Here is a 26,974-nt window from a genome sequence, read left to right on the forward strand (position 1 = left end):
CACTTTGTAACCTTTCACTAGCACTTCAAGCACATTGCAACCTTTCACTAGCACTTCAAACACATTGCAACCTTTCACTAGCACTTCAAACACATTGCAACCTTTCACTAGCACTTCAAACACATTGTAACCTTTCACTAGCACTTCAAACACATTGCAACCTTTCACTAGCACTTCAAACACATTGCAACCTTTCACTAGCACTTCAAACACATTGGAACCTTTCACTAGCACTTCAAACACATTGTAACCTTTCACTAGCACTTCAAACACATTGTAACCTTTCACTAGCACTTCAAACACTTTGTAACCTTTCCCCAGCGTTTCAATCATAAGTATTAGTAGCCTTACCTAGCTCTTCAAATATTTAAGAAAAACACAAATAAGTAAAACAGAACTATTAAGATACAAACCTTTTTAAATGGCATGCCATGTTCAGCACCAACCATGACAGTGCGGACTGCGCGTGTGGTTTGGAAGATAGTGGTGATGTTACGATGTCCAGTTAGCATCAGGATGACCACGGTCAGGTAGATAAAGTGAAGGATCATGTCACAAATGGTCAAGTCCATCAACAACTCAAACTGAAAATATAAAACAGACCATTACCTTTGTCTGAAAGTATTAAAAAGGTGGCCGTGAGTTCCAATAAATGCCAGAAAATGTACCAGTTGTTAAGATACCTTTAGTCTCTGTTTGATGGCTTCCATCATGCGTTGAGGCAGGGGTGGGACAACAGACAGGTGGCTGTCAGGCTTAGGGTTCACTGAACACAAGTATTCCTCATCATTGTCTGTAACATTTCTCTTGATTAGTGATTACAATGGTATGCAAACAAGAGCTGTTACAAAAATTGACAAATGCCTTCAATAAAGCCTTTTTAGGCAGAAAGTCATTTGCTTACAACACGATAGCCAACAATGTCAAGCCAGCCACTGGAAATCACTTTGTTTTATAAGCAGTATTTTATGACCTTGGGTCGTATTCATAAAGTATCTGAGTGAAAAAGTTCAACTTACATGAAATTTAAAAAATATCCAAAAAAAGGGGGCAAACAAATTAATCTGATAAAAAAAAATGAGGGTGTTCAAATATTAACTGTTAAAATTTGGAAAATGATCACTCAGTTGAAACTTTTCATCAAGAAAATTTATGAATACGGCCCCTGGACTGTTAAAGGTTGATGTAAACTTGATGGATAGGTAAGTATTGTAAGATAATCTGACTAATGTTGCCAGAAAATGCTCTGAACCTTTGACCTATCAATATTGGTCTTATCTTCCCACTTTAACATTATGCCAGTATACTTTAAATTCCTTCAATGTAGGGTCAAATAACCGCCCAAACAACCCAAAATAAAAGTTATTTTGAATAATGGCCCTTGATACCTGTGAATATTGAAATACACTTGTATATAGTGTATTTCAGGAAGACATTTAAAATCTTGGACAAGGACTTGGTAAGGACTCAGATTTGATTAAGACTAGGTTGGTGGTGGTTTTCACAACTAAGAAACCATTAGATACCAGAGTCAAGGATTTGCCGACCTGTGTGACCTCGACTTTTGCTCTACAGACATGGTGTTGCATGTGAAACTCTTGACTTCCTATACAGAAAACCTATTGGCAAAGACATTTTAAATTCTGTTAATGTATGGCCAACATACATGTACAGCCGGTATATGCCAATTATAAATAATATTGAACAATGACTGTTAAAGGGACTGTACACCAGATTGGCACCAAAAAAAGTTTTTTTTCTGTAACGAATCTCATGACAATTATCTAATAGAATGTGTTACACTTTGATATCATAATTGTAAAAAAAAGAACCAAAATGTAAAAAAAAATTGTGTCAGAGACCGGGTTCGAACCCGTATCGCCAAAATTGCAGTCCAGCGTCGTATCCACTGAGTTACGACGGCTTACTCTAATTGGGTGACATAATTAAGCTAATACACCTACCTCGGTAATATCACATGATAACACCGACTAGCCAATCACGCATAAGGAATGAATTCTACCTGGTAGACTAACCAAGTAATCTTTTTAAATGGAAAATACGAAATAACTGCTAAACTTGTTAACTATGTGGTACTTCAGTTAGTAAGTTTCAATGCATTGTACACATCGATGCCAAGTTTGTCAGTTTTCGACAATTTTCTCGCTATATTATCATATGGAGTACAGCCCCTTTAAAAGTGACCTTGACCTTTGCCCTCCAGACATGGTTCTCATTTTGTTACATTGACATCTGTATGTGAGAGTATGAATTTTATGCAGGAAAAAAAAACACTTTCAAAAGTGCTCTACAATTTGATAAAAAGTATGAGTATGTGACCTTAAGTAAATTGCTTTAAAATTAATATCATTTTAAAACATTTTACTAAGTTGTGAACAATTGAACCAGTGTAGCCTCAACCTTTGAGATAAGAACACAGAAATAACATAAGATAATTGAGTTTAATTAACATCCTATGAATAGATAAATACATATTTGTATTTGACAGTTTGCACCATTTTTGTGAGCAAGATGCACAAATATCTCTTAAGCCTAGCATTCTCAAATTAAAATGGTGCTAGATTTCTATAAAAAAAAAATACACCAACTTAATCATTAATTTCAATTAACATCTTTAAATTACAAATATTTACATTTTTTCAGTATAAAACTTTGAATGGCAGTAATACAACCCAAAAGTGTGGCTGTTATTAAAAACCATCAAGGTCACTTATTATGTTTATGAAACATTTATGGCAACTGTCAATTTGAGAGCATTTCATTGAATTACAAATTTGGAATTTCAAAGGAATGAGCTTCTTTCCCATCTCCACAGACACTTACCCAGTTCCATGTCTGCTCCAACATCCTCAAACTCCACGTCTTTTTTAAATATCATCGTCAGCAGTACTACCACGACCAGCGTCTGATTATATACAACAACATTCACCAATTCACCTATATTTGTTTTCATACAACAACAGTTGATATTGATGTGATTAAATTAACAGCAAATAAAATGGTATTAAATATGTAATCAAAATAAAAAAATTCCAATGTACCATTTGTTCAGTTTTTAAAAGATGAAAAACAGGTTAAAACTTCAGAGGCTAAGTCGAGCCATTATTTTTCTTAAGATGCACTCTTACTCCAGAACACATGTACCACAATTAATACAATTGTTTTAATATCATGAAAAGGAGGAATACATATTGAAAAAGATGGAAGGATATGGTGTTTAATTTGAAAGAATTTGGTGCTTTTAAACATGGTATTTCTACCTTATGAGATGATAGTTGATCACTGTAAATCTTTTAGCACTCACCTGTCATTCAATACTAAGTCTTGTGCGTTTTCAGCTATTAAATACATGGTTACATTCTTGTAATTAGTAATACAATCATATTTTCCATAAAATGCATTATTTAGTAAGTAGCTAAAGGTGTATCACTCAAAACTGATGTTTGTTATACATGTGTATGTTACAAATTCCAAATACGACTTCACATTATGGTTTCCACTAGCCTTGAGGGGCTGTTGGACAAGCACACTCTGCAAAAATCCGGTGACGAAGGAGACGAGCCACTCAATGCTGAGCGTGTAGCCAAACTTGAGACCGTTGAGCATCACAAAGAAGGAGGACACCAAACACACTGATATAGCAACTGTCCAGGCCACATACAGGAACCACCATGGTAGGCTTAATAAATACATTAAACAGAAGAAGTCAGATTTCTGTACACATTAAACTTTAATGAGTGGGTATGAAAGTTGTGTTTAGGGTTACTAAAAAATCATCCTTCTAGTAACCTTGCAAAATGCATATAACCCTACAAAACTGTTATGGCATAGAAGAAATATGTTTTTTTTTCCTTTTTTCTGACCTACCCATTTTTGCCAAGAGCCTTAACCATTTTTTTTATTTGATTTATCTTTATTTGTTTGATTTTTCTTAAGTTGAACATGAAGCGTTTTGGGCGTTTTTTTAGTTATAATTCTGACTACAGAACACAAGTAGAAAACAACATGCTTCAACTTTGTATAGTTGGCATTTGATATCAGAAAATGATTCATTCTGTATTTCAGAACTAATTTTGCAGTGGAAATCTATCTATTAGTAAAAATTAAAATGTTCTAAGGGGACTGACTGACAGGTCTCAATATGTTAATTTATTTTGATTAAAAATAAATTTTATTATTTTTGTGAGATTGAAGTAAATTGTTGTCTGTCACATTGCTAAGCAATCGGAATACTAGGTTGCTACCGTTAAAGTTATTACAGACTTAGTCATGATATTTTACGGTAGTTTAAGGTACAATTTAGACCAAGATTAAACCGGTCAATGAATCGTGAATCACGCTTTTATGGCAAACCTCGTGAACAGCGGATCGAAATAAAAATGCTCTTCAAAAATTTACTTGAGTTTTTAATTAGTTTAATAGTTATAAAATACACAATTTAATACGCCTGAGTCAACAATGACGGGTCCAGGACGTCCTATAGGGAGAAAATAGAGGATAGAAGAGGAACAAATCGCGACAGAAGAACAGCCACTTGTACGGTGGCAAAACCGGGCGCCGCAGATACCCCTGGGACAGCAGATACCTTTGGCACCACAGCTTATAATGTTGTTTTCACCGAGGATAAGCATGGCTCTATAGATGTTTGGGGTGGCTTGGCGTGTTCTGGTCAAGGTGGAACTATTCTCATGGGTGCAAACTATTAAAGTCATGGGGACATGGACAGGTGTATGTTGGCGAATTATGATTTGTCCACATGTGTAACACAATTGTAATGGCAAATCATGAGGGTGATTTACAAATTTGGCGATTCTTTTGAAAGGGGCAATATAATAAAATGAAATCTGCAAAGGTTTGGTTCGTGGTAAATCCGGTACTGCACTTGTGTTTATTTGACCTCTGTGTTCTTAAGTAGACATGTGGCAGTTTTTCTCAGTATTTAGGTTAAAAGCAGTTAGTTAAAACATTAAATGGGACGTTCAGGCTTTGGGCGGCATTTGTTTAATGTTAATTAGTAACTTCGTATACATGTAGTATGCATGTATTTATCATTTATGTAGCTATTGGTCAAACAAATACGTGACAACTCTAAAAAATAAAAGTAAATATATGGAACTTTGGAAAAACACAGCCAAGTTTTGTGTTGTGGATGTGCATATGTTTCCTTCTCTTTGGTGTGGGAGTTGTTGGAATACTGGTATATTTTGCTTACGAAAGATCTGCTTTAGTCGCTTTAATGCCAAAAATGTTCCTTTATGAATAGTGTAACTTATTTGAGTTACAGCGGTCTGCAATTGCGGTGTTTCTATCAAATATTTATTTTGCTCTTAGGGATGGCTTTGGTGAAGCTAGATTTTCTTATAACGTGGAACCTCTTTGGCAAATCAACGAATATAACAATCAATATAACAATTAATTATAACAATTAGACGGTAAGTGTTAAAAATCACCTTATAATTCAAATTTCGTGGCCTTCGTGGGCTTGGGAAAAGGGAGATGTCAAGGACTGACAGTATCCTCGACTAATTAGGATTCTCAGATGTAGGGAATAAAGCAAAAGTAATCAAGTCGGACAAAACATTGAAATCATTTAGTTACTTTAGTTATGACATTTATTCATCCTTATTGCCACAAGTATTTAGGCACAAACGGTTAAAAGTTCGCGTATGTGTTGTGGGCGTGGCGCATGCACTAAAACTAGGCCACCATCTGGATTCGAGTGCCTCGATTCACTAACTCTGAAGTGGTCCATGTCGGCACGTTTTTTTAATGAGGCCAGCACTATTTTAATCAATTGTTTATTGAGGAAAAAATCAAACATATCTTCAAAAATGTTAATGTCAAAATTTCAACTTGTAATAAAATATTTACAGTATTTCGCAGGCATGGAAATTTCATCATGTCAAATTACTTGTAGTGAAGGGTTAATATAATTTATTTCCAAGACAATACTTTCTCTTAGGGTATGTTTTCAGTGACACTAAACATTCTAGATGACTTGAGAGCAGAGGTGCCTTCCTCTCTGATCATTCTGAACAAAAGCATAGAAAATTATTCTGTATTGCTGATTGCATTATCACTCCTCCTTGGGATGTGCTTAAAACAGAAACAAAGATTCAATAATTTTGGCACTACGACTTTGGTTCATGTGAACCCATACTGTAAATTAACTTGGCCTTACTTCAAGAATTTACGTCCCGTGACTGCCTTGTTTATGAATGGTGTGCACAGCTGATGGGGTGGCCAGCGGGATTTTTAAGGATGTTTTGTGGGAAATATTGTGGGTTTCGATGGCAATTAATTTGGGAATAGTAAAACTGCAATATTTACGATGTTCGCATTTGTGGTGGATTTATCTGTTTTTAATAGCGGTTTCTTTAGTGATTAGTTATTAGTAAAAATGGTGTCATAGCCATGCAGATACGCGCAAATATCGTGATAACAAGGTAAAAACAAAGATTTCCGCGATTCAAGGTCACAGTGCTCGTGATTAAAGGGACTATGACAATACAATTTGATTTTAATATGTTACAAAAATAGATAAAATTCAAGAGGCTTCCGACTTCCGATGTGAAACCATGGTAATAAGTTACAAAAACCTTTCTTCACATAATATAATAACAAGATTAAAGATTAATATGTGAAAACAATGATAATAGTGTGAATGACGGTCAGGATTGGTTTATTTTTCTAGTGAACCCGTGTTCAGTACAGTAAAAGAATGCGGTTTTTAAAATGGTTAGCTACCCCATCCATAAAATGGTTAGCTACCCCATCCAGGATATCAAAACATCAAACTGTAGGTTTAAAAAGTCATATAGTAATAAAGCATTGATTATGATCCAACGAGTGTCGCTGTACCTTGGTACATCAGTATAGTCAATATCATTAGATGGTTGTATTGTGTCCAAACCAAAGCTAGTTAGAAGAATATATCTATTGAAAAACGAAATGTTCCAATACATGTATAATATTAGAGAATGTGCGTCACGACAATGAGGCTTTGCATGGCGCTCATATGACAAGCAATTCAGGTTACAACAGGCCATGATGAGCTCCGTCATCATATAGCCGGTCCAAAATAATGATCTGTAGCGGCGCTGTATGTTAGAACGTGATACATTTCAGGGAAATCAAATGGCCCTGGTTAATCAAACGGGTCATTTTTTAACACGATCGTCTACTAGATATGCTTGTTTTATTAAAGGGAAATGCTCGTGGGCAAGCTGCAAATTTGATCATAGCTATTCATGATGTGGGGCAGTTCTCCCTGCCAATCGTGGGTGCAAATATAACCTCTGCAAACGCCAATTCAGGGTGGGGGCAAATATAACCCCTGCAAACGCCAATTCAGGGTAGGGGCATTGTTTGAATACATCTCAACTTCCGGTGGATATAAAGTTATTATGACGCTCTTAGGGATTCTATAATACATTTTATAGAAAAGGAATTTTTGGGGGGAAATTGTTTAACAATTTTGTGGCGGGAAAAAATTGGCAAGCCAAGTCGATTTGGCTGGGCTGTCTTCCGTTACAGTTAAAAATGCATATATACATATACAATTTAGAATTAAGTTGTATTTAAGCTTGTCGAGATCTTTACCTGATCGAGCACCTCGGTACTAGTTATCGCTTGGTAGGGGAATCCACAAGTGGGTTTTAAATATCAAATTGGGATTTATACACTAAAATCAATTAATTTTATAGAATATAGATATAAATAACACTGATAATCCTGTTGGAATTACAAAGTCTGAACGAGTCTACTGCATGTAAATTGCAACGAACCGACAAACCAACCGACTGACCACAGGGTGACTCCAATATACCCCCTTCAAACTTCGTTTGTCGAGGGTATAATAATCTAAGGGCAATAACTCTGAAAATACCATACACAAAATAATGATTCGTAGCACTGAGCACTTATCCACAATACAGTCAATATGTGTATAAAGTTTGAAGTCAATGCCTAAAATAGCATATGGTGTTATGGAGAGAAGACTTGTCCGAATAAAAAAATGATATTAAAGTAATCAAAGAGCAATAACTAAAAAAAATGATAATAAAATAATGATTTTTTTCCACAGCACTTCTTCCAAACACAGTCAATATGTGTATGAAGTTTGAAGTCAATACCTTAAAAACATATGAAGTTATGGATATGTAAAAAAATAAGTATAAAAATAAGTAAGAGGTATGATGCTGTTGAAACCCGTTATCGCTCGATATTGCTAATTTTGCTCGATTTTCACTTTAGCTCAATCTTGTTGTAATGGACCGATTTATTTTCACTCTTTGTAAGCATTTCAGCTTGGCTCGATATTGCAATGCTGAAAGTTTTTTGGCCGGTCTCTGGGATATCATTAAGCCAACGGATTTCCACTGTCACTCTAAAAACCCCACACACAAATATTCTTTCTTTAATGCACTGCATTTTTCCTCAACATGATCATTATTTTTTTAAAGTTTGAAGCCAATTCCTCAAAAATGACAGACAGATGTAACAAGGTGATTCCTAAACAGCCCACAGCATGAACTGGTTTGGGTATAATATTTAAAGCATTGATTTGACAAGACTTTTCAACATGGAACTTACAATCTTGGGTCTTTCTTTGCGCGCACCACAATGGGAGCCTCATCCAAGACACACCTACAGATTATACAGAACATCGATCACAGGCAGAATCATTGTCGCATTTATAAGATTAATTAGTTTCACATCCTTAAAAATATAGTGGCCCATTGTATAAAGGTGTGAAACATGTGGCCGATACAAACGAAGACAACCTGCATCATTTTAGCAGTTCAATTTTACACAATTTGTATGGACTAGGGATGCAAACAAATATTGGATCAAATGTTTTGGGCTCGTATTTTCATTTTACCGGGAAATTACAGACTTTTTCTATTTGTTTGTATAATTTTGTTAACAAATATGATCGTATTGGAATAGTAATGATTCAATTTTTTTTGTTCAAAACGTATCGCTCTTTGATGGAATATTTTCTAAAAGTGGGGAAAATCAGAGTGTAATTTGGGAAGCAATTAGAGTGCGTCGCAGGTACCGGCTATACAGGCAACTAAAAGAAGGAGTCAAAAAAGGCTACGGCTATGACTATATAGAACAATAATAGTTTTAAACAACTTCTGAAAGATTCATCGAATATTCTAATATTCAAAGAATTAATGAATATTCAAATTTTTCCGTTTGCTTGAATCCCTAATATAGACTAAACAATTTAACAAAAATAAGTCATGGGACAAACAAATAGCTTGTTTCACTGAGGCCTTAAAAATGTTTGGTTTGGGTTACATCCTTTTCAAAAATAGGGAAGGTAGGCTTTTTATATTTTTTTATTAGGCATTATATAAGAATGTCATTTTCATCATTGGAGAATGGTGTTTAAGCTATCTTCTGTATAAGCATTTTTTTTTCAAACTGACTATAAAAACGGTAGGGTCGTCACCTATTCTGTAGGTAGGGTCAGGTAACCCAAACCAAATGTATTTTTTTTAAGGTCTTACCTATCCTTTGAAAAAATGCTTTCTGTTGAAAACCGCTTTATCTCACTGGCTGTTTGTGAAGAAGCATCTCCCGACATGCTGATAGTCGGACTGCGAGTTGTGTGACCAATATCTCCACACGAATCAAACTTTAACGCCGACTTGTAAAAGTCATCTGCGAGCGATAGATCAGACCTATTTGGTTTCAGGGCAAGATCTTCTTTACCCCCAGTTTCCTTTTCACGAGGGGCAAGTGTAAATTGTCCTTGGTTGTCTAACACAACATTCATATCCAAGGCCTCTCCAGCAACTGACCATGAAAATCGGTCTGGCAGATTTTCAATCAAAAGTTTTGTGACTAGGTTAGGAACAACCTTGCAATGGTCTCTGATAGCATCTGTATACAGCAAACGAAACAGATCAATATCAAGCTGCCTTTGTATTTTTTTTTTTAAATCGAAATCTACTGTCATTGCAGACACTGTCTCTCGAGTAGAACCTTTATCAGTCATGGATGCATTGAATGAGGCAATGAATGTTTCATCTGGATCTTTCATCTTGCGGCGCATTTTTCGCTCTCGTGGCTTGACCTTCATAAACAGCTGTATTATAAGAAGATTCACTGGAAACATTATGAGACTGCTCTCTATTCCTGAAAAAAAAATCAAACGCGATGATGTTGCAATACCATAATGTCAAGTAATTTTTAAGTACATTGTTATGACACTTACAAGTTCAACCAATGTATACTTGAAGTATAGTATAATTTATTTATCCCCCTTATTATACTGTGTATAGGACTCTAGCAAAAAGCCTAGCATAGAAAGGACGCAGGCAAACAATTGTGTGAAAAATCAGGTAAAACACTTCCAACACCATCGATAGGACGCAGTGAAAAATTGTTAAAATCAGCAGCCACCGTATTTGATTTGTCAAACTTTATTGAATCGAAAAATGGCAAAGGTTATTAAATAGTATAGCACATGTACATCATTAATAAAACTCGAGCTATCACTGAAGGTAATTAATACCCCCGAATGCCGCCCTGATATGGAATTGCAGTCAACTATTTGGAAAGCCAACCTATAAATGACAACTTTATTTTATGGACTATCATCAGTTATTCATTTTTTGATTATGTTTTTAAAAGTTTGAAAAAAAGCTTTAAACAATATCACTATATAATCAGTGATGCTAATACTGAGATGTTAATACTGATATAATTATTTGATGTTCTATTAAGCACAGAATATACGATTGCCTATAACCATCTATAAATGAGTTAAGTTACTTTTTTTTCAAGTTATGCTCTGGACAAAAAAATAACAAAGGGCAATAACTCTGTAATTAGCTGAAATACCATTGCAGTACACTGCACTTTCTTTCATTATGATCTATCACTGTATGAAGTTTTATTGAATTCCATCCCATAGTTTTCAAGTTATGCTCTGGACAAGTAAAAAGTAACAAAGGGCAATATGATCTATCACTGTAGGAAGTTTTATTAAATTCCATCCAATAGTTTTCATGTTATGCTCCGGACAAGAAAAAGAAACAAAGGGCAGTTACTCTGTAATTAGCTAAAATAGAGTTATTGTTCTTATGCACTGCACTTCCTCTCATTGTGCTTTACCATTGTATGAGGTTTCAATAAATTCCATCAAGTAGTTTGCAATTAATGTCTGGAAAAATTGACAGCAAAAAAAAAACAAATAAAGGGCAATAACTCAAAATTAGCTAAAGTAGAGTTATGGTTCTTGAACACTTCGCCTCCTCTCATTGTGCTTAACCATTGTATGAAGTTCCAATGAATTCTATCCAGTACTTTTCAAGTTATACTCCGGACAAAAAAAAGTAACAAAGGGCAATAACTCTGTAATAAGCAAGAATAGAGTTATGGTTATTGTACACTGCACTTCCTCTCATTATGCTCTACCATTGTATGAAGTTCAATCCAATTCCATCCAGAAGTTTTTAAGTTATGCTCCGGACAAGGTAAAGTGCCGACCGACAAACCGATCGACCACAGGGTGACTCCAATATACCCCCTTCGAACTTCGTTTGTCGGAGTATAATAACAATTTGAATTTTTTGCCAAGGATTGCATCGTTAAAATACAATCAAATCTAAAATATTTCACAGGTGGAGAAGCAGAAAACAGCAAGGTCTTTTATAGGCAAAGAAATACTTTCATATCCTTTGCTTTATAAAAGTTTTAAGGAATGCACTTCACTTCTTTTATTGCTTGTTTACATCGGTTTTAAACTGTGGTGACCCATGTGAGAACCCCGTTGAAGTCACATGATTCCTCACCCAGATAAATTGCACATACCAATAACAATCTGTGTAAGGTTGAGACTGAAGGGCCCAGCCTTCACCTGGTCAGCGGGTTCGTCCGTGGGGATGCCGTAGAACATGAGGTTGGTTAACATAGTTGAGAGCAGAAGGGAGAGGGCGCACGTGAGCCGCTGAACGCGTGTGAACTGGCTTGCTGGGGACTTGGAGAAGATGCTGATCCACAAATGGCCGTTCCTTATCTCCCGGCTAAACTGGATCATGAACTTGTACTTCAGCTTCACCCTCATCTGATCCTGACGATGATAAGGGCTTCGTTGCACTGATACTCATGTATTCTCAACAAATTTTTTAAACAGCTACCTACTTAAAATAACATCCTCTTAGGTCTTAGATAAAACCAACTACTGGTCTTATGTTCATTTTGAAAGTTCACAAGAAAATCCCCTAGGTTGGCCACAAAGACCAGTTCCCTTTATATTAGTGACAATATCAGCAACAATATAACCATGTTAAGTTGACTCAGAAGGACATTCATGTTGTTAATACTTTCGTAAAAACACATATTGAACAACATGTTATCTTTTTTTTTGATATACATGTCAATTACACTTTGACTTTTCTAGGAATTAAGCTCAGTTAGACTTGCAACTCCTTCGAACTCTCTCGAGTGAGTAGGTATTGGGCCACAGTTAAGTCCCCCTCCCCGACAGTTATCACCTCCCATCGACCTTAAACCGTAAGACCACAGTTATCAGACATAATAAGTATAAAATGTGTCACTTTTAAGGAATGAGGTTTGTTCACTGACCTCCGATGTGGCTTCAATGGTAGCTGTGGTGGAGAGGAGGGAACCCATATCCACGGCAAGCCAGTCATTATAGATGTAGTTCCAGGACGAGCCAGTCTCAACATCCTTGATATGAACCTGATTCAGGTACCTGGATCATCCAACACACTCCACCATTACAGACGCAATCACTGTCACTATTACAAACTAGGGATGGTTACCGAGTACCCGAGAACTCCAGTACTTGATCAAGTGTCCAAGTACCAGAGTATTAATTCAGTACTCGAGTCAAGTACCCGAGTATTAATTCAGTACTCGAGTTTTCGGCAAAAAAATGATCTTGTTTAATATTCAGCAAATCCAGTGACCTCCACATACAGATGATGTTATAAAAATATACTGCTGCGTTGCCAACAATACAATGTTCGTTCCTATGAAAACAGATTATCATGGCAACCAATGGCAGAGCTAAATATGTTACCAGTGTGGATTGCTTCCTGTGTTGTCATGCCAGACTGTGATGGAGGAGATGTGCCCCAAGCTGTGCTCTGTTGTGACCACTAACCAGTCTTCACTCCCCGGCTGCAGGCACACTCGGTCCGCAGTGTTCACATGCTTCTTTCCACTCACTCCATCAGTCCCTGGAATCATGCAGTCATTGTACATCAGTCAGTATTACACAACTTATAAGTAATTAACCAACTGAACTTTGCCTTACAAAGTGCAAAAGTTTTTGAAGGACAAAAAAAAAGATCATTATAAATTGTATTTAGTGTTTAAAGTTCAATATTTAGTAGGGATGGCAATGAGTACCCGGTCAATCATCCGAGTACCCTGATACCAAATCACTACTCGAGTACTCGAAAAAAATATAGTTTTCTAATAAAATTCACCAAAAACACGATTTACAGACGTAAGTATCAGATCGGGCGCGTTTTCAAGGAGACAATTTACGGTCCCTCTAATCCCCGCTGTGTACACATTTGACCCTAATAAATTAAATGACAGTTGATGTGAGAGTTGAAAAATGACAACAAAGGGCCCTTATTTGCAAATATCACTGATGCCAATTAACGAAGTTGTGATAGCGAAGTTGTGATAGCGGTACATCTCATACAGAATTGTTTTGTTTACCAATTTTTTCACCAAACAATGGACGTTAACGAGCGAATTAGTAACGACCGTTACATACAATGATTCCTGAATGATGTATCTTAATCCAGGAATTAGGAGTATTAATGAGGTAAACAACAATATTACAGTCTGAAAAACTGTCATTTTAAATATTATTTCGTAGAGAAAACAACTAATCAAATTTATAAATAATTTTCGTTCATTGTAATTCTAAATGTTGTTCATTATTGACTGTAGTCTCGATTATCTATCCGAATATGATCCGAGTTTTCCTTCCCATTTATTTTGTAGTACATAAGTATGTATACAATGAAATGAAAGGCGTGATTAACAAATTAAAAGCATAAAACAACGTTTGTTTTCTTTTTAATGGTTTTTCTGTTTAGGTGCATAATGACATTCATATTTAAAAAAACAGCCAATATTACGACCAACGCACAAAGTACATGAACGATACATGCATACACGAACTCGTCTTTCCCGAATACCAATTCAAGTTATCCAAGTTATCGAGTACCCGAGTACTCGATCAGAAGATTGTCAGAGTACTCAAGTACCAATTTTACTACGCGTTCAGCAGCCATCCCTAATATTTAGTAAGCATTATTCATATATCTGTTTCAACATGTGAAGCTGTAATTAATAGTTAGCCAATTTTATGAAAGAACATTTTATTAAATTTCTAATCGGAAAGTATTTTTATTTTTCCCGAAATGTCTTGATACAAAATGAATATTTTTGTGTCAAAATAGTCTGTACAATCCAATCAACAATGTCTGGAGGCTTTAGTGGTGATTGCATCTAATTTAGGAAAGATAGTTCAGCTTTTTTTAACCAGGAAATGAAATTAATCCACTATTTTTAATAATTTTATTGAATATCTAATATCTTTCGCATTTATAAAAATATCCTTAAGAACTCACAAGACATTGTTGATAAGGTTACCTCTGGGACATTTTGTCACAAACATTTTTTTGTAAAAATACTTTTTCGAAATTGTGCGAATGATTTTAATTTGGTCCAAAATCTGATATAATCTTCTTTTGTTATATTTGGTCAACTTATTATCCCAAAAAAATTGTCGCACAAGATTGATGTTTAACTCCCTAAAATGATTGTTCGTCAAAACCAAATAAAATATTAACTTTTGAAATGTTCTAATTTTTGGCCTTCCCCACTGTATTTGGGATATAACTGAGGTCGATTTATCTCAATCTAACTTGATCAAACCATCTATATTATTTTGGATATACAGGGTGGGATGAATTTTTTTTAACTCAGTTCTATTTCAGCATTTTTCCCCATTACTAGGAATAAAAAGTTTTATTGCAATTGGTCAATAAATAGCTAAATCACACCAGCAAAAGATATACATGTGAAACTTTCAGGTAAAAGGGGAATAACTGGTATAATTTATTTTACAACCAAATTGACTGAAACAGTATGCTTACACACATTGTCCCAAACTTGCATCATGATTGAACAAAAAATGCTTTAGTTATTGTCTGCACAAGTAACAAACCTACCATATTTTAAGTTAAGAAGAATTGCTATGAAATCCATGTTATGCAACATTGACCTCTAAAAGTGACCTTGAGATGAAAGCATAAATGTCTGGTGCTACAAATATTCCAATGAAGCTTGGGAATTCTGTGTATTTTCATGAATATTTAAAGTCATGGCTGAGACGTGAAAAGGTGTTATGGATTCTACAATCTAATGATTGCAAAGTTTGACCTTGACCTTTAAAACATAGAACACATTTTTTGTGTACAACACAACTTCCCGTGATGCTCAACTCAAAGTTATGGGCCACACATATTTTTCTTGTGCTCTACAATTTAGTGGAGATATACTGAATTTCTATTAATGGAAAAAAAACTTTATAACTGTGACACAATTGTTGCTTTGAAGTCCATGTTGGGGAACATTGATCTCCAAGTGTGACCTTGTCATTTAAGATAAGGACACAAATGTTATGCCAACATTACTGCCAATGATGCTCTAAAATCCTGTATAAAACGATTGAATTCCAATTAATAGTAAAAAAAGAGTTACGACCAAGACATAAATTATTACTATAAAATCCATATTGTATAACACTAAGCTGCAAGTGAGACCTTGACCTTGAACAGACATAGTGACAAGGATGGGAGTGTGATTGCTATATGTGACACCATTCAGAGGCATGAACAATAGGGATTCCCAAAAAGTCGAAACAACACATTTTTTTCTAAATCAGAATGGCCTTGATCCCTTCCCTAAATGTGTTTTTGTCAACACATTACAAAAAAACAACTTTTATTAATGCAAACAGAGGATTAACACCCATGGCTGTAAAGTCAGACGTAATGATTATGATTTAAATAATACATATTTAATCTATTGTCAACACAAAATTTTGCTAAAACTGCTACCATTATAGACGCCAAACGTAATATTAATATGGTATGCACCAAACTCAAGTTAAAAGGTCAAGCATAAACCCTAGATTAATTGCTCCCCCCTTCCCCATGCATCAAGAAAGAAAACCTTACAAGAGCATAATTTATCATATAATATTCATAAAAATTAGGTTAAATGTAGGTTTTTGAATATACCCGTCATGTAGAAGTAGACATTGGCAGATGTCCCTGCATGTTTCCACCAGCCGGTAATGAAGCATACAAGATACACATACTGGTCCCCCTGCTTGTTGTCCACACACGGAATAACTCCCACCTGAAGCACACAAGATACACATACTGGTGTTCTCAGAGTGGTTGTCTACACACCAGATAACTCCCACCTAAAGCACACAAGATACACATACTGGTCCTCAGAGTGGTTGTCCACACACCAGATAACTCCCACCTAAAGCACACAAGATACACATACTGGTCCTCAGAGTGGTTGTCCACACACCAGATAACTCCCACCTAAAGCACACAAGATACACATACTGGTCCTCAGAGTGGTTGTCCACACACCAGATAACTCCCACCTAAAGCACACAAGATACACATACGGGTCCTCAGAGTGGTTGTCCACACACGGGATAACTCCCACCTGAAGCACACAAGATACGCACACTGGTCCTCAGGAGGGTTGTCCACACACGGGAATACTCCCACCTGAAGCACACAAGATACACATACTGGACCCCAGAGTGGTTGTCCACACGAGATAACTCCCACCTAAAGCACACAAGATACACATACTGGTGTCCTCAGGGGGGTTGTCCACACACGGGATAACTCCCACCTGAAGCACACAAGATACACATACTGGTCCTCAGAGTGGTTGTCCACACACGGGATAACTCCCACCTGAAGCACACAAGATACACATACTGGTCCTCAGAGTGGTTGTCCACACACCAGATAACTCCCACCTAAAGCACACAAGATACACATACTGGTCCTCAGAGTGGTTGTCCACACACCAGATAACTCCCACCTGAAGCACACAAGATACACATACTGGTCCTCAGGGGGTTGTCCACACACGGGATAACTCCCACCTGAAGCACACAAGATACACATACTGGTCCCCCTGCTTGTTGTCCACACACCAGATAACTCCTACCGAAGCACACAAGATATACATACTGGTCCTCAGGGGGGTTGTCCACACACGGGATAACTCCCACCTGAAGCACACAAGATACACATACTGCTCATTCGGGTGGTTGTCTAAACACAGGATAACTCCCACCTGAAGCACACAAGATACACATACTGCTCCTTCGGGTGGTTGTCTAAACACAGGATAACTCCCACCTGAAGCACACAAGATACGAATACTGCTCCTTCGGGTGGTTGTCTAAACACGGGATAACTCCCACCTGAAGCACACAAGATACGAATACTGCTCCTTTGGGTGGTTGTCTAAACACGGGATAACTCCGACCTGAAGCACACAAGATACGAATACTGCTCCTTCGGGTGGTTGTCTAAACACGGGATAACTCCCACCTGAAGCACACAAGATACGAATACTGCTCCTTTGGGTGGTTGTCTAAACAAGGGATCACCATGACCCACCTGATGATTACAAGGTACATATAGTGGTTGCTCGACTATCTATGTACATGAAGTTTACATATAACAAAGATGTTCCAAACAGTTCTGGTCTGATATGGACCTTTGACATCTATGACTTTGATATCAAATGGCTATGTGACTTTTGACCTCTATATTGTCACTCTTAAAATTGCAAAAACTGATCATGACCTTGATTCATTTAGCTGAAACATGCACTCAATGTGCAAGTTCAATGTGGTGAACATTTGTGCTAAGTTGAATTAATCTTCAAGCGGTTGACGATATTTGGGAAAATAATTAAAAATGACATCTCGAGATATCACAAAAGCCATAACTACCCCTGAACGTTGCTTCGACACAGGATTTTATTGCATGACTAAGGCAAATAAATTGAAATAAAAATCATACCACATGATTAAATAGTGTAAAGCATCATCTCTTTTATTTGCTACAAGGTCAATCTAACCTAGCCTGTGTTAAGTGTCAAGCTGATGTTGAAAAGCACATGCCTAAAATATTTTGCAGAGGTTTTGACCAAGCCATGCAAGTTACCTTGATCTAGTGGATTAAGATATGTGTCGTCATTTTATGTTGGTCACTTTGCCAAATTAATTCTGAACTTAACCATAAATGGCAGAACCACTATCAACAGTAAGGCTTGTAGAGCAAAACTGAAACTGTTCAAAGGCACACAGTGACCTTGACCCTTAGGTTAGGATTCCTTGCGTGGCTCCTAATAACTTGTCATCTTATGGTGGTGACTAATTTCGAATCCCACCCTTTATGACAAAGCTATGGACCTAGAAACTACTATTATCAGTAAGGCTTGTACAGTAAAACTGGAACTGTTCAGAGGCACACAGGAAGTTGACCCTAAAGTTAGGAATCCTTGCATGGCGCCTTATAACTTGTCATCTTACGGTGGTGACTAATTTCGAATCCCACCCTTAATGACAAAGCTATGGACCTAGAAACTACTATCATCAGTAAAGCTTGTATAGTAAAACTGGAACTGTTCAGAGAAACATAGTGACCTTGACCCCAAAGGAAGGAATCCTGGTGTGGCACCTAATAACATGTCATCTTACAGTGGTGACTGATTTTAAATCCCACCCTTAATGACAAAGCTATGGACCTAGAAACCACTTTCATCAGTAAGGCTTGTATAGTAAAACTGGAAATGTTCAGAGGCACATAGTGACCTTGACCCTAAAGTTAGGAATCCTTGCATGGAGCCTTATAACTTGTCATCTTACCGTGATGACTAATTACGCATCCCACCCTCAATGACAAAGCTATGAACCACTATCAACAGTAAAGCTTGTATAGCAAAAGAGAGGAAGTTCTGGGGCATGCAGTGATCTTAATCCTGAAGCTATGGAGCCTGGTCTTTGCCACAACACATTTTCATCATATCAATGATCATTTCTGTTAATTATTTCTAAATCTCTCACCATGAATGATAAAGTTATGAACAGGATTCGGAAGAGGGAAGGACAGGATGATCAGGATGGATGTTAAGATACGCTTTGTAAAGCGGGGTATGAATTAATGAAGATGTACTTGTTCGATGTCCCTCCTGTCATAACGTTTGGCCCAGTGTATAAGAAAGAAGTAGACTATCCACAGCATGATGACGACTGTCACCACAACAGGGTTTTCAAAAAAACGTCAGGAATAGCACTATGTCATCTACAAAAGAAAAATTGTTAACTTTCTCTTTCATATTTCATACTTTTCAGTGAAAAATCATGCTAATAAAGATGCACTCTTACTCCCAAATAAAATTTACCACAATTAATAATATTGTTTTAATATACCAAAAAGGATGCTTACATGTCGAAATCAATGGTTCTATAAATATGAAGGATACCAATTTTAATTTGAAAGAACTGTGCATAAAACATGGTATTTCTACCTGATGAGTCTATAGTAGATCTAGTAAATATTTTAGCATTCACCCATCATTTACTATTATTGCGCTTTCTGCTATTAAATACATTCTTAAAATCTTGTTATCATTTATTAATATTTTCCATAAATTTCTGCATTTAATTTAGTAAGTAGTTAAAGGTTTATCTGTCAAAATTTATATTTGTTAAACATGTGTATGTATTGATTTTGAATAAGAGTGTCAATTTAATCTAACTGAAGAAAAAGTATTTCAATTGAAACACCTCTTAAAAAGCAAATTCATTGAATTTATATCCCCCGCCTGATAAGGCAAGGTTCATGGTTTGGAAATGTAAAGTAGGTGGAATACTCCTATATAAACATGTAATATGGCTGCAGAGAAATGGACCGTTATGAACTTTGGATATAAGTTTGAGTTTGTATGGAATTATTTGAAATAAAAGTTTTGAGTAGTATTTGTAATAGTTTCTATGAATTTGAATGATTTCAAAGTGAAAGTTCAGACATTTCTGAAGTGATAACAGTAAATAGTGGGAAATGACATTTTAAGGTACCTGTTGATCATGTTCACTGCGTGTTATTTTCAAGCTCATCTAGTTTTACTGCTACCGGTTCTGTGAGATATGACCTAGTGACCTAGTTTTTGACCCCATGAGACCAGTTTTAAAGTTCTTGTAAGATTTCATTTAGGCAACCATTCTGACCAAATTTGTACATAACTGACTACGGTATGCAATACATATGTTTGGTTTAGAACACAATTTTTCAAAGATTTCACCTATTGACCTGGTTTCTGACCCCATGTGACCCAGTTTCGAACTATTCAACAACAATCAAGGAAACCACTTTTATTAAGTTTCATGAATATTAGATTAACTCTAGTGTGTTCCCAAGCTTTTTTTAGATTTGACCTATTGACCTTATTATTGACCCATATGACCCACTTTTAAAACGCAGTCATAATTTTACCTTAGAGAACATTCTGACCATGTTTGAACATTATTGAGCCAGTCACCACCAAAAAATAGTTTTGGACAAGATTTTTGAAAGATGTGACCGAGTGACGTAATTTTTATATCACATATGACCCAGTTGAAAACATGTCAAGAGTTCATCAAGGAAAACATTATGATCAAGTTTCAAGAATATTAGACCATACATAATGCCTCTAAAAGATTTTTCTAAGATTTGACCAAGTGACCTAGTTTTTGACCCCATGTGCCCCACTTTACAAACAGTCCATATTTCATCAAGTACATCAAGACCAAGACATAATCCAACCAATCATTTCAATTCCGGACAAAATATTTCCCTAAAAAAGGGAAAAGATTTGACCTAGTGACCTTATTTTCGATCATATGTGACCCAGTTTTATTTACGACCAAGAGATCATCAAGGAAAACATTCTGATTAGTTTCATGAATATTTGACTATGTATAATGCCTATAGATTTTTCTAAGATTTGACCTAGTGACCAAGTTTTTGACCCCATTTCCCCTTTTTTAAGTGGTCCATATATCACCAAGGGGTACATCATGACCAATTTTGAACATAACTTGACAAATTATTACCATGATATGGTTCCAGACAAGATGTTTCTAAGATTTGACCTAGTGACCTAATTTTAGATCATATGTGACCCAGTTTTATTTACCACCAAGAGATCATCAAGGAAAACATTTTGACTAAGTTTCATGAATATTTGACTATGTATAATGCCTCTAGTTTGTTCTAAAGATTTTTCTAAGATTTGACCTAGTGACCTAGTTTTTGACCCCATGTGACCCACTTTTAAAAGGGGTCGAGACTTGATCCAGGGGAACATTCTGACCAAGTTTGAACATTTTCTGATCAATGCCTACCAAGATATGGTACAGGACGGACGAATGGACAGACGAACGGAATGACGGACGGACAACGCCCGAACAATATCCCCCTCCTGAAATCTTCGATTCGGCGGGGGATAATAATTCTGACAAGCTTCATGTAATAGAAAAAAAATAAGGAAAAGAACCTGGATCCACAAATGTTGGGGCCACAAGAATAGACGCTCCAAATGAAGACAGATGGGAGGTCAAACACTCAATCGATGGTGATGATGATAAACTTCTGTCAGAAATCTGAAATGTCAAAGGAGTTTTTAACAAACAAAGGACAGATTGAGCGAATACATAGAATTAATACGTGGTCGTTAAAAATATGCAAGTGCCAGGATTTTCTACTCGCATTTTTCGATTCTTACTCGTATTTTGCGAGTAAGCAACCGTTAAATTCAATCCCTGCATTCATATCTCTGAATATAATGTGCATATTAGGCCTTGGACCTTGTGCCTATAAACAAGGCTATGTTTAATTTTGGCTTCTCAAGGCTTGTCTTTCACATAACCAGTCATTTGCTAGCAATACAATAGTGAAGTCCCTTATAGGTTTTAATGCCTCACAAAAATAATCTGAAAAAACTACTGTTGTATATATCCATAGTTTTATTAGTTATTAATCCAACATATTTTTCTCAGTGCCCAAACAAACAATTGTTTGCTTTTGTTTATATATCCCTAAAAATCACAGTCTTCACTCTTAGATTAATTTTGTTTAATGAGTTCACAAAACAAATTGTTTTGGGTTAACCACTTAATTTTCGCGATAATTATCTATCTAGTTAATATTCGCGATACTTTTTTGGTAAGATAAATATCATAAGACTAAAAACAGGCCTGAGCGTGTTTGTGAATTCCATTTAATAAGTAACATAATAACTGGTTAACTAGATAAGATTCATGTTCACTTGTAACTTAGCCATGTCGCCATTTTAACCTAACCAGTTTGTACTCCTTTTTATTTTTTTATGACACATTTCTATACGAGTAGTAAGGACAGCGGGAGGGAAAATTTATAGTACCCTCTAGTGACACTGGCCAGGCAGGGCTTTTTCTGCCCATTTTGGGAAAAAGTTCCTAAACATTTTGGGAAATTTTGCGTCATGAAAATGCCGAAATTGGGAAATTTTACAATTAAAAAAAAAAGGTGTCTAGTCTCCTGTGAATTAGGAAATGATTAAAATTATTTTGTTTCCCTTTAAAAGACCCAAAATGGCTGATATATCAATCCTTGGGTGTAAAATCTATTGCAATAAATCATGACAGATAATATTTCATACTGATCTCTGAATGTGATGAAAATCAATGATTTTCGAGTTCAATAATCAAAAAAACTTTACATCACATTAATTTATTAGGATATTGAAAATTAACCAGTACAGGTAAAAATACTTTCTAAGACAAAATAAAATTATTATTATTTATTTTGATTTGGGAATGGGTCCGATACCCGATAGGGTACTGCAGAAAAAACCCTGCCAGGGGACACTGTTAGCAGACTATTTAGTATAAACTTAACAAACCTGCATTCCTTCTTGTGTCCAGTCATCCTTTTCAACATCCCAGTAGTAACATCCCAGGTGAAAGCTCCGCAGGGTGGTAGTCAGGTCCAAAAATACATAACATTCACTGATGGTCTCGTTTCCCAGACAGCCTGGGTCACGTAACATCAACTCTTCTCTAGTTTGGGTGTCGGTAATGTCAACGCTCACAGTAAAGTAGAGTACATAAGATGTTACATTGCTTTCTTCCAGCTTTGGCTCACGAGCTGACAGATATATGGTTTTTCCTGAAATTACATTGCCCGGGGTATCTTTTGCTGTCAAATCTTCGTTCAAATCGGTGCAGTTTGCTGTCATGTTGATATTTGGGAGATGGCTACAGAACATGCCACAGCCGGCATATATTCCAATACAGGAGGAAGTGTTGTCTTTACAGCAGCGATGATCACACTCCTGGCAGTACCTGGTGATGTTGTCCAAAACATCACCACCGTCACCATTACCTCTTCCATACACGGCATTTATCAGCTCAATGTCTCCAGGGTATCTAAATACACATTTAATAAAGATTTGTGGCTACGTAGCTTTTAATCAAAGATGAACACTAACTCCCAAGGTCTAAACAAAAAACACATTTGGTTCGGTTTCCCTGACCCTACCTACGAAATAGGCGCTAACCCTATCATTTTATATGTCAATTGTTAATTGTGTGTTTTAATATGTAGTTTAAAACCTTTTAAAGCTTTATACACAGTGTGTGTATACCACGTGATAAATTGCGTCATAAATGCTACGTCGGAAGGCAATATTTTGCTTCGAATAAAGACTTTAATCAAAGATTACTTCACCATTCTAAATGAAACATAGCACAGTCTACGCAGCATAGGAGCCCCACCTTCGGTCTTTAAATTTGATTGCGAGTTTAGTTTCTTAAAACACTTCGACAAACCTTTTCACAATTCGGCCGTCTGACGGAGCAGTGTCAAAACATTATTTTGGAAACAGGTTTGTCGAAGTGTTTGATGAAACTAATGACCTCATCAAATTTCAGAAATAAAACAAAGGCGAGGCTCTTTAAACAGCATAGACTGTCCTTTGTTTCATTTAAAATGGTGTTGTAAATAAAAAGTTATCTTTGCTTTAAGTCTTCATTTTAAGCAAATTTTTGCCTTCTGACGTAGCATATATGACGTCATTTATCACGTGGTATACACACACTGATACAGAAGATTACTTTAACACCATTCTCCAATGATGGCAATGACGTTCTAATATAAAGCATAATAAAAAATAAAACAAATAAAAAGCCTACCTACCCTACCTGTTCTTTAAAAGATTGAAACCCTAACCAAATCATTTTTTTGGGGGGCCCTTATAAGTTAAATATCGAAAACACTTGTTCTTATGAAGGATACCGTGTTTAATTTGAAAGAAAGGCGTAGAAAACATGACATTAAAATGTTTAACATGTTTTTTCTAGACAATAGTTGATCACTGTAAATCTTTTAGGACTGGACACCAGTCATTTAATATTTGTGCGTTTTCAGTTATTCAATACATGGTTAAAATCTTGTAATCAGTAATTAATATTCTCCATAAATGCATTAATTAGTATGTAGTTGAAGGTTTATCACTCAAAATTTATGCTTGTTATACATGTGCATGTATTGATTTCAAATAGGAGTGTCATTTTCAATATCAGTACAGTGTTGTTTTTTCATCTTTAATGAAATGGTGCCGTGGCCCTTTGATATGGGAAAAATTATAGCCTCGGTTTGGCAAATAGAGAAAAAAACTAACATGATTCATTGAACGTTGAACTTGTTTTCAAACCTTTAATTAAACAAACCTATCGACATATTCCTGAATGGCACTATATTGCTACCTCTGCTTAATATTAAAGCTGCACCTCACGGATTGAACGTTTTGACAACTTTTTTATTTTTTGTCTTGGAACGAGCCAATTTTTGCAAAAATCAATAGAAACCAGTTATATTATAAAGACTGCTGACAAAAAATCAGATCGCAGATTTTTATATGTAAGTTCAAAAATTGATGTTTTATGCATTTTTCTTAAACCGTTAGTACCATAAAACATTAAATATGAAAATTTACGATCTGATTTTTTTGTCAGCAGTCTTTTATCACTGGTTTGCAGATATTTACGCAAACATTGCAAGACAAAAAATAAAAAAGCTGTAAAAACGGTAAATCTGTGAGAGTGCAGCTTTACGGGTCAATGCACATAAAAGCTAAAAATACAGACTTTTTCAAAAAACACAACAGTATAAAACCACAACTGGTAAAAATGAAGTTGTTCTTTTCAATAAAATTTATTTTCCCTACATTTTCCATGTTTCTCTCTGCTCATCAATGCTGCAGTATTATCTCCGAAGTGCAACGCATACAACTGTTTTATATTAAGTCGAGTAAAACATCATGTGTTAAATACAGATTTTCTGTAAACACTTACCTAAATCCAGTGGCAACCAGTTCTTTAATATTAACTTCACCCTCCTCACTTATGCCAAGTTTAATGGAAGACAAGTTTTGTGGCAGGTCGAGCACGAATGTCTGGGTGTTTCCTCGGGTCAGGGTGATGTTGAAGGTGGTGGTACCCGGCCTTGCATGTCTCACAACCTGATCAAATGTCTTACCCTGTTTCTGGATGATCAGCTTGAGAGGAATCTTGGCACTAGTCGCCACATCTGGGAAGAGGAGGTTTAAAGTCATCAATAGCCCAGTTATTCAGAACTTTGTTTAAGTTAACCACATGATCAAATGACATCTGTGTTAACTTTCAAATCATTAATGCTCTAAAAGTTAAATGGATCCATTTGTGAAATGAAGTGATCCTAGTTGAGACGACCATGATTTGTTAAATATTTTAACACATCATGAACAAATTCACAATATTATTAAAAGTGAACAACCATATCATTAATCACATTGTTATTTTTTTTTTAAAGTTCTGAACAATCACCCAAGAAAATGCAGACTTCATGATGGAAAAACAATTTTTGTTTAATTGATGGGATTAACAATAAGTATACGCAACCTTGTGATTAAATAGAATGAGAGAAAAACCTTTTCTGTCATGTTTTAAGGAATAAATTGCGCAATTCATTTTTAATATTGACACCAATAGTTCATTATTTTATTCAAGAATTGTTACAAAATACTTAATTTCATTTACGAAAACTTTCAGTAATCGTTTCTTACCAATTCTGTAAATAAAACAACCGGACTGTAACCGGAAACATTTTATCAAAATTAATGATGTCACAATAACCCGGGAAAAGATCAACCACTTGAAATCACTTTGAAACGTAAAATTGAAACACTTATTGAAAACAATACATTTAACATATCATAAAATGAATACTTTCTAAAATGTTCATTTATATTTTACGGGACCTGCTGACACAATACAAACAATAACAGGATCAACAATTTCCCTGTATATTGTTTTGCGATGAATTGCGATCCGAACATATCCGAAGGTGTTGCATTCATCAAATGATAACCGGAATTGCGGAAAGGCAGTTCATTTAAGGAATGGAAGTTGAGGTGTAAAAATGAAAGTATGAATATCATTTTAAATCAGACAAGAACAAGCGGACATTCCATTTAAAAGGTTACAATCATTAACCCTTTAGCACATAGACAAGTGGCCAGATTACACCTCCCAGTCAATAGCCATCTTACTGATAAGCAGTCCTTATCTGTATAGGTACTTTTCAGGATATTTGAAAATGAGCAAATGAATACAGCAGTATGACCTTAAAATCAATATTACTCCAAATAATTGTTTCCAAATCTTTTTTATGTTAAGACATTTTTTATAGATAATTAAATTATCTAATAAATGGTGTCAATGATGAAATATTAAATTATTTTATTTCATCTGTGA

At 35.7% G+C, this 26,974-nt stretch overlaps 3 protein-coding genes across 3 annotated transcripts in view; all 3 read right to left on the reverse strand.

Moving 5' to 3' along the window:
• The window catches only part of LOC128216880 (polycystic kidney disease 2-like 1 protein), a 13,923-nt gene extending 13,451 nt beyond the window's left edge, over positions 1–472 (reverse strand). Inside the window, exon 1 of the mRNA XM_052923617.1 lies at positions 414–472. Coding sequence (XP_052779577.1) covers positions 414–449 — 36 coding nt within the window. The 5' untranslated portion in view covers positions 450–472. The remainder of the gene's footprint in view (positions 1–413) is intronic.
• On the reverse strand, positions 450–19,410 carry LOC128226658 (polycystic kidney disease protein 1-like 2; the record flags this gene model as incomplete). The annotated part of the gene is made up of 11 exons (XM_052936632.1): positions 19,332–19,410; positions 16,344–16,464; positions 13,091–13,250; positions 12,631–12,760; positions 11,857–12,115; positions 9,546–10,176; positions 8,617–8,670; positions 3,526–3,700; positions 2,845–2,926; positions 684–793; positions 450–584 (listed from the first exon to the last, which is right to left on the reverse strand). Coding segments are annotated over exons 1-11 (1,926 nt in total), but the record flags the coding sequence as incomplete, so codon positions are not given.
• Positions 19,411–23,073: 3,663 nt separating this feature from the next.
• The window catches only part of LOC128226665 (uncharacterized), a 43,996-nt gene continuing 40,095 nt past the window's right edge, over positions 23,074–26,974 (reverse strand). Inside the window, exons 14-15 of the mRNA XM_052936647.1 lie at positions 25,535–25,769; positions 23,074–23,608 (exon numbers count right to left, since the gene is read on the reverse strand). Coding sequence (XP_052792607.1) covers positions 23,074–23,608; positions 25,535–25,769 — 770 coding nt within the window. The remainder of the gene's footprint in view (positions 23,609–25,534; positions 25,770–26,974) is intronic.

Source organism: Mya arenaria, chromosome 1 (genome assembly GCF_026914265.1).
Source record: "Mya arenaria isolate MELC-2E11 chromosome 1, ASM2691426v1".
Taxonomy (NCBI): Eukaryota; Metazoa; Mollusca; class Bivalvia; order Myida; family Myidae; genus Mya; species Mya arenaria.